At 45.3% G+C, this 11,127-nt stretch overlaps 1 protein-coding gene, 1 non-coding gene and 2 pseudogenes across 2 annotated transcripts; 3 read left to right on the forward strand and 1 right to left on the reverse strand.

Annotated features, from left to right (window-relative positions):
* The window catches only part of LOC112613893, a 7,975-nt pseudogene extending 6,281 nt beyond the window's left edge, over positions 1-1,694 (forward strand).
* Positions 1,695-2,025: 331 nt separating this feature from the next.
* On the reverse strand, positions 2,026-2,128 carry LOC112614945. The gene has a single exon (XR_003117237.1). It is a non-coding gene; the product is annotated as a U6 spliceosomal RNA (small nuclear RNA).
* Positions 2,129-3,583: 1,455 nt separating this feature from the next.
* On the forward strand, positions 3,584-7,786 carry LOC112613700 (annotated as a pseudogene).
* LOC112613705 (28S ribosomal protein S36, mitochondrial-like) lies at positions 4,214-5,216 on the forward strand. Its single transcript, XM_025369409.1, has 2 exons — positions 4,214-4,273; positions 4,708-5,216. The coding sequence occupies exons 1-2, from the start codon at positions 4,214-4,216 to the stop codon at positions 4,972-4,974; spliced, it is 327 nt and encodes a 108-aa protein (XP_025225194.1). The 3' UTR covers positions 4,975-5,216.
* Positions 7,787-11,127: the final 3,341 nt, after the last annotated feature.

The following is an 11,127-nucleotide window of genomic DNA, read 5'->3' on the forward strand; positions in this document are numbered from 1 at the left end:
TCAAAAAAAAAAAAAAAAAAAAAAAAAAAAAAAAATTATAGAAATGGGGATCTCCCTATGTTACCCAGGCTGGTCTGGAACTCCTGGCCTCAAGTGATCCTCCTGTGTGCTGGGCCTACACCACCATGCCTGGATAATTTTTAAAAAATTATAGAAATGGGGGTCTCCCTATGTTACCCAGGCTGGTCTGGAACTCCTGGCCTCAAGTGAGCCTCCTAAAGTGCTGGGATTATAAGCATGGGCCACGAGGCCTGGCCAATTTAAGACTTTTTTATTTTATTTTTTCAATTTAAGACTTTTGAAAAGGCAATATTACTGGGTATAAGTATCCTTCCAGAATTTTTTTTTTTTTTTTTTTTTTTGAGATGGAGTCTCACTCAGCCACCCAGGCTGGAGTGCAGTGGCACGATCTTGGCTCACTGCAACCACCATCTCCCGGGTTCAGGCGATTCTCCCGTCTCAGCCTCCCGAGTAGCTGGGATTACAGGCACCTGCAATCATGCCTGGCTAATTTTTGTATCTTTGTAGAGACAGGGTTTCACCATGTTGGCCAGGCTGGTCTTGAACTCCTGACCTCAGGTGATCCACCCACCTTGGCCTCCCAAAGTGCTAGGATTACAGGCTTAAGCCACCGGGCCTGGCCCAGAATTTTTAAATTGCATATATAGACATTTATAACGAAAAAGAAATAGGATCTTTACTTGCTATGGCAAAGTCCCTTTTTAAAAATTTTTTATTAGGCTGGGCACGGTGGCTCACACCTGTAATTCCAGCACTTTGGGAGGCCAAGGCGGGCGGATCACCTGAGATGAGGAGTTCAAGATCAACCTGACCAACATGGAGAAACCCCGTCTCTACTAAAAATACAACATTAGCCAGGCATGGTGGTGAATGCCTGTAATGCCAGCTACTCAGGAGGCTGAGGCAGGAGAATCTCTTGAACCTGGGAGGCGGAGGTTGCGGTGAGCCAAGATTGCACCATTGCACTCCAGACTGGGCAATAAGAATGAAACTCCATCTCAACAACAACAAAAAAATCTTGTATTAATAGAATTGGAAGTTGGTTGGGTTAATTCAAATGGCTTCCCACTAGTAACCTACTAGACATAGTAGTCAGTGGACTGTTAGCATCACTCATATGTTTTACAGGGAAATGGAAGGTAAATAAGTGTTGCTTACATCAGGCTCAGTTAAGAGAATTGCTCCTGCACTTGGACTTTCTTTTTTAAAGAGGATGACTCCCCAGGCTCTCCTGGACCTCCTACAGCTCACAAGGGAGGAGGGCACTCAGGGCAGGCCTTGGGCCCTCCCTGTCACTATGTCCTACTTAGATCTCCACCAGGAAAGGATGAGGCCTTGAGCTGTTTGGAAGAGGAGAAACAAAGGTTCAAAGTAAGACCTGGTTCTAGAACAGAGCTCTCCTCTGGCAGGAGGGAGGTAAGGGGAGACCTGGAAAGACAGAGGCTGGAGTGGCCAATGGTACAACTCTGAGAACAGAGCAGAGAAAGGAAACCGATCCCCAGAAAGCAAGCAGCTTCTGTATGGAAAACTGCCCTTCCCCCTCACTGCTTACACAGGGTCCGACCTCCTGGACCCTGCATAGGGACCTGGTGATCCCAGAAGACTGTCGGGAAAGCACCCTGATTCCTGGTCTTGTGCAGAAGGCTATCACTAGCTTTGCTGATTTTACATGACGACGACGATGATGATTTTTTTTTTTTTTTTTTTTTCCTGAGACAAAAGTCTCTCTCTCTCCCAGGCTGGAGTGCAGTGGCAGCAATCTCTGCTCATTGCAACCTCCACCTCCCGGGTTCAGGTGATCCTCCTGCCCCAGCCTCCCAAGTAGCTAGGATTATAGGCACCCACCACTACGGCTGGCTAATTTTGTATTTTTAGTAGAGACAGGGTTTTGCCATGTTGCCCAGGCTGGCCTCAAACTCCTGATCTCAAATGATCCGCCCACCTTGGTTGCCCAAAGTACTGGGATTACAGGTGTGAGCCACCGCGCACCCGGCCTATTATTATTTTTATATGGAAAATTTCACAAATTGGCGTGCCATCCTTGCACAGAGGCCTGCTAATCTCTGTATCGTTCGAGTTTTAGTGTATGCGCTGCACAAGCGAGCACAACTAGATTTGCTGATTTTGAGCAGCCCTTCCTGTTGGCCAATGGAAATTGGACTGGAGGAGGCACCCGGCTCAACCAGCGCTCCTCCCGCAGTCCTGCTGTGCTCAAGGTCAAGGTGAGGCCATTGACAGGGTTGAGGACCTGGGAAAGCCCTTGAGTCTGAGCCAAGCACGAGACCTTTGCTCTTAATTCCAGGTGGACCAGCAGGAATGTTTGGCCCCATCTTGCCAGTGGGAGAGAAACCTCTACCTGACTGGCTAGTCTGATGCAGAGGAAGCCAGAGCACAGGCAACAAGGGCCTTGGGCTAAAGACAGTGGAGCCATCTCCACCTCCCGCTTTGTGCTGGGCAAGGCAGTGGATGTGTTGAACCAGGGCCTCCCTCGTGTGCCTCTCCTGGACAACAAGCTCACTTGCCTGTTGCCGGTCAGGCCTACCCGTGCCAAGGCAAATTGGCTGGAGAAGGATGTTCTCAAGCATGCTCAAGGTGGGTTGTGGGGAAGAGCAGTTGAGGCACAGGCAGGCTGGACTTATTTATTTATTTATTTATTTATTTATTTATTTATTGAGACGGATTATAGGAACGTGCTGTCATAACTTATTTTATTTTTTAATTAATTATTATTAGTTTTGAAACTGAATCTCGCTCTGTCACCCAGCCTGGAGTGCAGTGGCACAGTCTCAGCTCACTGCAACCTCCCTCTCCAGAGTTCAAGGGTTGAGGTCGCATAGGACACCCGAGTGAAGTAGGTGAAGTCCCAGAGGACACTCCAGTGGTAGAGGCATCTGTGGTCTCAGAAAAGCATCAGCTAGAGGAGATGGTAGAGGTACCAGAGTACACTCGAGTAAAATAGGTGGTTGAGATGCCAGGGGACACGCGAGTGGTGGAGCCGGAGAAGATGGCAGAGGTACCAGAAGACACTCGAGGGAAGGTGTCTTTGAACTTAGAAAATCAACTGGGAGATCCGTGTTTCCACCAAGATGGTGGCGCTGGGTTCGGGGTGACTAGAGGAGACGACAGGGCCTTTTCCCTTGGCCAGGAGCCGACACACCACCCTTCGCTCGCTCGCGCACCCCTCCGCCACCAAGCCATCTGCCAGCCCGGGCGCCCGCTGTCCGCCGCCGAGTTCCGCTTCACCTCTGCGGACCGGAGCGCTCGGCTGCGGGCGGCGGCGCCTCCTTCGGGTCCTCCCCGGAGTAGCTCGCGGCCTGCCAGGAGGGCCCCGCAGCCCCGCGGTGTGGACAGGCAGCGACAGCCGGGAATGAAAGCCGGGATTTCCGGGCGGCTCCGGCGCCCCCTTACCCTGCCTGGGTTTCCGGATAAGGAAGCGCGGGTCCCGCGTGAACCTTAGCGAAAGGGAACCAGGCGGTGGCGGGCGGAGGCGGAGGGCGAGGGCGACGATGACCCGTGAGGCGGCCACCGCAGCCCAGGCGCGGGGGCGACGACAGAGGGGGACGTACGGTGTCAAGAAAACATGGTCACCATTATTATGTAAAATTAAAATATGGAAGAGATGATCCCTACCATCAACCAGCTTACAACCGGAGGCACTGACAAATGTATACAGATGGCTGTAATGTTAAAAATCTCTAAGAGCTTGATTTTAGAATTCACCAGCTCCTCAGAAGTTTGGCGAAATATGCGTTGTTAAGCCTACGCTCAGATCAAGGTAGCAGCAAGACTGGTGTGGCCACCTGTTTTTAATCAGTGACTCAAAGCTGTGATCACCCTGATGTCACCGAATGGCCACAGCCTGTAACAGATCACCAGGAGAACCTCAGTCTGACGACACTGAAGCTAACTGAATGAAGCGAGCAGCTGCAAAGCATCTAACGGAATGCCTCATTACCACCTGTGGAAATGAGGCCTGCACGAATGAGTTTTGTGCTTCCTGTCCAACTTTTCTTCCTGTGGATAATAATGTAGCAGTTGTTAAAGCCCTCGAGCTTTATAAGATTAACGCAAAACTCTGTGGTCCTGAGAACTCGAAAGGTGCCCCCAACAACTCCTGCTCTGAGATAAAAAATGAACAAGAAAGGTGCTAGAATTGATTTTAAAGATGTGACTTACGCCCCTTCTCGGAGTCATGATGGGCAGCAAGATGGCGTCTGCCAGTAGGGTCGTTCACGTTTATTGCCCAAGAGAAGTGAATGCACGTACTGTCTCTGTACCTAAATGTTCATAGAAAAAAAAGAGTTACTAGCAAAGAACTGGGGTCCAGAGCTGAGGGATTCCAGCCTGGCAGCAGGAGTGTGGCGTCTCAGCAGGTAGTCAAACCGCACACTCCCTTTTTTTTTTTTTTTGAGACGGAGTCTCGCTCTGTCGCCCAGACTGGAGTGCAGTGGCCGGATCTCAGCTCACTGCAAGCTCCGCCTCCCGGGTTTACGCCATTCTCCTGCCTCAGCCTCCCGAGTAGCTGGGACTACAGGCGCCTGCCACCTTGCCCGGCTAGTTTTTTTTGTACTTTTTAGTAGAGATGGGGTTTCACCGTGTTAGCCAGGATGGTCTTGACCTCCTGACCTCGTGATCCGCCCGTCTCGGCCTCCCAAAGTGCTGGGATTACAGGCTTAAGCCGCCGAGCCCGGCCCACACACTCCATTAATAAGATTTCCTGACAGAAGAGACAATCCTAAACTCAATCTATCCGAAGCTTTGAGATCAGCAGGGCTACCATCTCACTATTTTGTAATTTCACAACATTCTAAGGGAAGTAAATCACCAGATTTGCTTATGTATCAGAGTCCACCAGATACTGCAGAAATAATAAAAACATTACCTCAGAAATACAGAAGGAAACTTGTGTCTCAAGAAGAAATTGAATTTATCCAACATGGAGGTCCTGAATAACCATTGTGGCTGCTGTTTGTCATCAGACAATAGAATTGTCTTTACAATAAAGGACTTCCAAAATGACAGATGAGAAACTGTATATTAAACACCTTTAATAAATACTATGAAAAAAATGAAATATAGAAAATTTAGATGGACACTTGTATTTCCTAATTTATGTATCTTGGTCAGCTTCTCCACAAGCTTACCTAATTATTTATACACTTTATACTTATTAAAGTATACATTTTTAAATGTTAGCCTATTTTAAAAAAAAAGATGTGACTTACTTAACAGAAGAGAAGGTATGTGAAATTCTTGAATTGTGTAGAGAAAGAGAGGATTATTCCCCTTTAATCCTTGTTATTAGAGGAGTTTTTTCTAGTGCTAAGGCATTGGTACAGAGCTTCCAGAAAGTTAAACAACACACCAAGAAAGAACTGAAATCTCTTTAAGCAAAGGATGAAGACAAGGATGAAGATGAAAAGGAAAAAGCTGCATGTTCTGCTGCTGCTATGGAAGAAGACTCAGAAGCATCTTCCTCAAGGATAGGTGATAGCTCACAGGGAGACAACAATCTGCAAAAATTAGGCCCTAATGATGTGTCTGGGGATATTGATGCCATTAGAAGGGTCTACACCAGATTGCTCTCTAATGAAAGAATTGAAACTGCCTTTCTCAATGCATTTGTATATTTGTCGCCTAACGTGGAATGTGACTTGTCGTATCACAACGAATACTCTTGAGATCCGAATTATCTGAATTTGTTCATTTTCGTAATGGAGAATAGAAATCTCCACAGTCCTGAATATCTGGAAATGGCTTTGCCATTACTTTGCAAAGCAATGAGCAAGCTACCCCTTGCAGCCCAAGGAAAACTGATCAGACTGTGGTCTAAATACAATGCAGACCAGATTCGGAGAATGATGGAGCCATTTCAGCAACTTATGACTTACAAAGTCATAAGCAATGAATTTAACAGTTGAAATCTAGTGAATGATGATGATGCCATTGTTGCTGCTTCGAAGTGCTTGAAAATGGTTTACTATGCAAATGCAGTTGGGGGGGGAAGTAGACACAAACCACAATGAGGAAGATGATGAAGAACCCATCCCTGAGTCCAGTGAGCTGACATTTCGGGAGCTTTTGGGAGAAGAAAGAAGAAACAAGAAAGGTCCTCGAGTGGACCCCCTGGAAACTGAACTTGGTGTTAAAACCCTGGATTGTCGAAAACCACTTATCCCTTTTGAAGAGTTTATTAATGAACCACTGAATGAGGTTCTAGAAATGGATAAAGATTATACTTTTTTTCAAAGTAGAAACAAAAAACAAATTCTTTTATGACATGTCCCTTTATATTGAATGCTGTCACAAGGAATTTGGGATTTTGACAATAGAATTCGCATGTACAGTGAACGAAGAATCACTGTTCTCTACAGCTTAGTTCAAGGACAGCAGGTGAATCCATATTTGAAACTCAAAGTTAGATGTGACCTTATCATAGATGATGCACTTGTCCGGCTAGAGATGATCGCAATGGAAAATCCTGCAGACTTGAAGAGGCAGTTGTGTGTGGAATTTGAACGAGAACAAGGAGTTGATGAGGGAGGTGTTTCCAAAGAATTTTTTCAGCTGGTTGTGGAGGAAATCTTCAGTCCAGATACTGGTATGTTCGCATATGATAAATCTACAAAATTGTTTTGGTTTAATCCATCTTCTTTTGAAACTGAGGGGTCAGTTTACTCTGATCGGCATAGTACTGGGTCTGGCTATTTACAATACCTGTGTACTGGATGTACATTTTCCCATGGTTGTCTACAAGAAGCTAATGGGGAAAAAAGGAACTTTTCATGACTTGGGAGACTCTCATCCAGTTGTATCTCAGAGTTTAAAGAGGGAATGTGGAAGATGACATGATGATCACTTTCCAGATATCACAGACAGATCATTTTGGTAACCCAATGACGTATGATCTAAAGGAAAATGGTGATAAAATTCCAATGACAAATGAAAACAGGAGTGAATTTGTTAATCTTTATTCTGACTACATTCTCAATAAATCAGTAGAAAAACAGTTCAAGGCTTTTCGGAGAGGTTTTCATATGGTGACCAATGAATCTCCCTTGAAGTACTTATTCAGAACAGAAGAAATTGAATTGCTTATATGTGGAAATCGGAATCTACATTTCCAAGCACTAGAAGAAACTACAGAATGATAGTGGCTATACCAGGGACTCTGTTCTGATTAGGGAGTTCTGGGAAGTTGTTCATTCCTTTACAGATGAACATAAAAGATTCTTCTTGCAGTTGAAAATGGGCACAGACAGAGCACCTGTGGGAGGACTAGGAAAATTAAAGATGATTATACCCAAAAATGGCCCAGACATGGAAAGGTTACCTACATTTCATACTTGCTTTAATGTGCTTTTACTTCTGGAATATTCAAGCAAGGAAAAACTTGAAGAGAGATTTTTTTTTTTTTTTTTTTTTGAGACGGAGTCTGGCTCTGTTGCCCAGGCTGGAGTGCAGTGGCTGGATCTCAGCTCACTGCAAGCTCCGCCTCCCGGGTTTACGCCATTCCCCCGCCTCAGCCTCCCGAGTAGCTGGGACTACAGGCGCCCACCACCACGCCCGGCTAGTTTTTTGTATTTTTTTTTTAGTAGAGACGGGGTTTCACCGTGTTAGCCAGGATGGTCTCGATCTCCTGACCTTGTGATCCACCTGTCTCGGCCTCCCAAAGTGCTGGGATTACAGGCTTGAGCCACTGCACCCGGCCAAAGAGAGATTCTTGAAGGCCATCATGTATGCCAAAGGATTTGGCATGCTGTAAAACAAAACAAAATGAAACAAAAAAGGAAGAAAAAATTTAAAAATTTTAAAAATATAACAAGAAGGATAAATTTTTGGTGGTGATAGTGTCCCGGTACAAAAATGCTGTAAGTTAGTGAACCACAGTAGTCACCTATGTCTGTGCCTCCCTTCTTTATTGGGGGCATGTGGGCTGGAACAGCAGATTTCAGCTACATATATGAACAAATCCTTTATTATTATTATTTTATGTGTGAAACTGTTACATATTTTTTCACTTGTATATACAGAGAGGTTTTTCTGAATATTTATTTTAAGGGTAAAATCACTTTTGCTTGTGTTTATTACTGCTTGAGGGTGAGCGTTTTGAGTATTTAAAAAATAAATGCCAACAGAACTACTCTCCCAAGGAAAATATTGCCACCATTTGTAGACAATGTAACCTTCAAGCCTGTGCTACTTTTTTGTGCCTGTATCTAAATCAAATCAGGAACTGTATTTTTTTTTTTAAATGATTTGCTTTTGAAACTTGAAGTCTTGAAAACAGTGTGATACAATTACTACTGTTCTAGCCCCCAAAGAGTTTTCTGTGCAAAATCTTGAGAATCAATAAAGATGGAAGGGAGAAACTGGAATGTTTTAACTGCAGCCCTCAGAACTTTAGTAACAGCACAACAAATTAAAAACTCATGCCACAGTATGTCGTCTTTGTGTGTCTTGCAATGAACTGTTTCAGTAGCCAATGCTCTTTGTTAGTATATGAAAGGACAGGGATTTTTGTTCTTGTTGTTATTTTAAGCTTACTGGGGAAAGTGCAGTTGGTAAAATGAAATGGTAGTCAAGCCTACTGCAACAAAGTTAGGAAGTCTGTTGTTTATTATAAACAAATAGCATGTGAAAGTGCACTTCAGATAGATTTTTTATTAAATACTTATTACCTAGATTTTAAATAGACAATCCAAAGTCTCCCCTTCCTGTTGCCATCATCTTGTTAAATCAGCCATTTTATTGAGGCACGTGGTGAGTGTTGCAACACAATGACAAAGATGGCTACTGCGCCTTGTGTTAATTAATCGTACAGTCAGCTAACCTGGAAATGAATGAAACTATTACTTCTAAGAATTACCTTGTAAAGCCCCACCAGTAAAATTTAATTCAAAACATGTTAAACATTACTTTCATGTACTATGGACAGGTACAAATAGGATTAAATTACTGGATTTTCAGAAGTAAGTAGTTTTCCCTTTCCTAGTCTTCTGTGTACGAGATGTTAATTTCTTTTATTGCATTAAGAAGTAAAAGAGTTATGTATTTTAACTAAAACAAAAAAGTAAAAACAAAACAAAACAAAAAACAGAAAATAATCACCTAGAGAAAATAGTACAGGTCCCAGGGGACATGAGACTGGAAGTGTCTGTCGTTGCAGAAAATCATCAACTGGAGAAGGCGAAAGAGGTACCAGAAGACACTCGAGGGGAGGTGTCTGTGGTCTCAGAAAATCATTGGCTGGAGAAACTGGTTGGGGTCCCAAGGGACACTCAACTGCAGGTGTCTGTGGTCTCAGAAAATCATCCCCTGGAGACAGTGGCTGAGGTGCCAGAAGACACTCGGGAGGTGTCTTGGTCTCAGAAAATCATTAGCTGGAGAAAATGGCTGAGGTCCCAGGGGACAGTCGACGGGAGGGGTCTATGGTCTTAGAAAATCATCAACTGGAGAAGGTGGAAGAGGTACCAGAAGACACTCGGGAGGTGTCTGCAGTCTCAGAGAGTCATCAGCTGGAGAAAACGGGAGAGGTCCCAGGGGACAGGCAACTGGAGGGGTCTGTGGTCTCAGAAAATCATCAACTGGAGAAGGTGGAAGAGCTACCAGAAGACACTTGGGAGGTGTCTGCAGTCTCAGAAAATCATGAGCTGGAGAAAATGGGAGAGGTCCCAGGGGACAGTCGACTGGAGGGGTCTGTGGTCTTAGAAAATCATCAGTTGGAGAAGGTGAAAGAGGTACCAGAAGACACTCGGGAGGTGTCTGCAGTCTCAGAGAGTCATCAGCTGGAGAAAATGGGCGAGGTCCCAGGGGACCATCTGTGGGAAGTGGTCTCAGAAAATCGTCAGCTGTAGAAGGTGGAAGAGGTACCAGAAGACACTCAGGAGGTGTCTGCAGTCTCAGAGAGTCATCAGCCGGAGAAAATGGGAAAGGTCCCAGGGGACAGTCAACTGGAGGGGTCTGTGGTCCCAGAAAATCATCAACTGGAGAAAATGGGAAAGGTCCCAGGGGACAGTCAACTGGAGGGGTCTGTGGTCTCAGAAAATCATCAGCTGGAGAAGGTGGAAGAGGTACCAGAAGACACTCAGGAGGTGTCTGCAGTCTCAGAAAATCCTCAGCTGGAAAAGGTGGCTGAGGTACCGGAAGACACTCGAGGGGAGGAGTCTGTGATTTCATAAAATCATCAGCTGCAAAAAATGGTAGAGGTACCAGGGGATACTCGACTGGAGGTGTCTGTGGTCCCAGAAAATCATCAACTGGAGAAAATGGTAGAGGTCCCAGGGGACACTCAATGGGAGGTGTCTGTGGTCTCAGAAAATCATCAACTGGAGTAGGTGGAAGAGGTACCAGAAGACACTCAAGGGGAAATGACTGTGGTCTCAAAAAATCTTCAGCTGGAGAAAATGGTAGAGGTCCCAGGGGACACTCAATGGGAGGTGTCTGTGGTCTCAGAAAATCATCAACTGGAGTAGGTGGAAGAGGTACCAGAAGACACTCGAGGGGAAATGACTGTGGTCTCAAAAAATCTTCAGCTGGAGAAAATGGTAGAGGTCCCAGGGGACACTGGAGTGGAGTTGTCTGTGATCTCAGAAAATCATCAGCTAAAGACAATGACTGAGATACCAGAAGACACTTGACGGGAGCTGTCCGTGGTCTCAGAAAATCATTAGCTGGAAAAGGTGGAAGAGGTATCAAAAGACACTCGATGGGAGACGACTGTGGTCTCAGAAAATCATCAGCTGGAGATAATGGTCGAGGTCCGATGGGACATTCGACTGGAGGTATCTGTGGTCTCAGAAAATCATCAACTGGAGAAGGTGGAAGAGGCACAAAAAGACACTTGAGGGGAGGTGACGGCAGTGTCAGAAAATAATCGGCTGGAGAAAATAGTCGAGGTCCCAGGGGACAGTCAACGGGCGGTGTCTGTGGTCTCAGAAAATCAACTGGAGAAGGTGGAAGAGGTATCAGAAGACACTCGAGGGGAGTTGTCTCCAGTCTTAGAAAATCCTCACCAGGAGAAGGTGGTTGAGGTACCAGAAGACACTCGAGGGGAGGTGTCTGCGGTCTCAGAAAATCATCAGTGGTAGAAAATGGTCGAGGTCT

Source organism: Theropithecus gelada, chromosome 20, assembly GCF_003255815.1.
Source record: "Theropithecus gelada isolate Dixy chromosome 20, Tgel_1.0, whole genome shotgun sequence".
Lineage (NCBI taxonomy): Eukaryota > Metazoa > Chordata > Mammalia > Primates > Cercopithecidae > Theropithecus > Theropithecus gelada.

Bases quoted from the DNA above. Each gene is read 5' to 3' on its own strand.
- LOC112613705 (XM_025369409.1), top strand. From the start codon at position 4,214: ATGATGGGCAGCAAGATGGCGTCTGCCAGTAGGGTCGTTCACGTTTAT. The intron at 4,274-4,707 runs GTGAATGCACGT...TAAGCCGCCGAG, and splicing joins ACGTTTATTGCCCAAGAGAA to CCCGGCCCACACACTCCATT.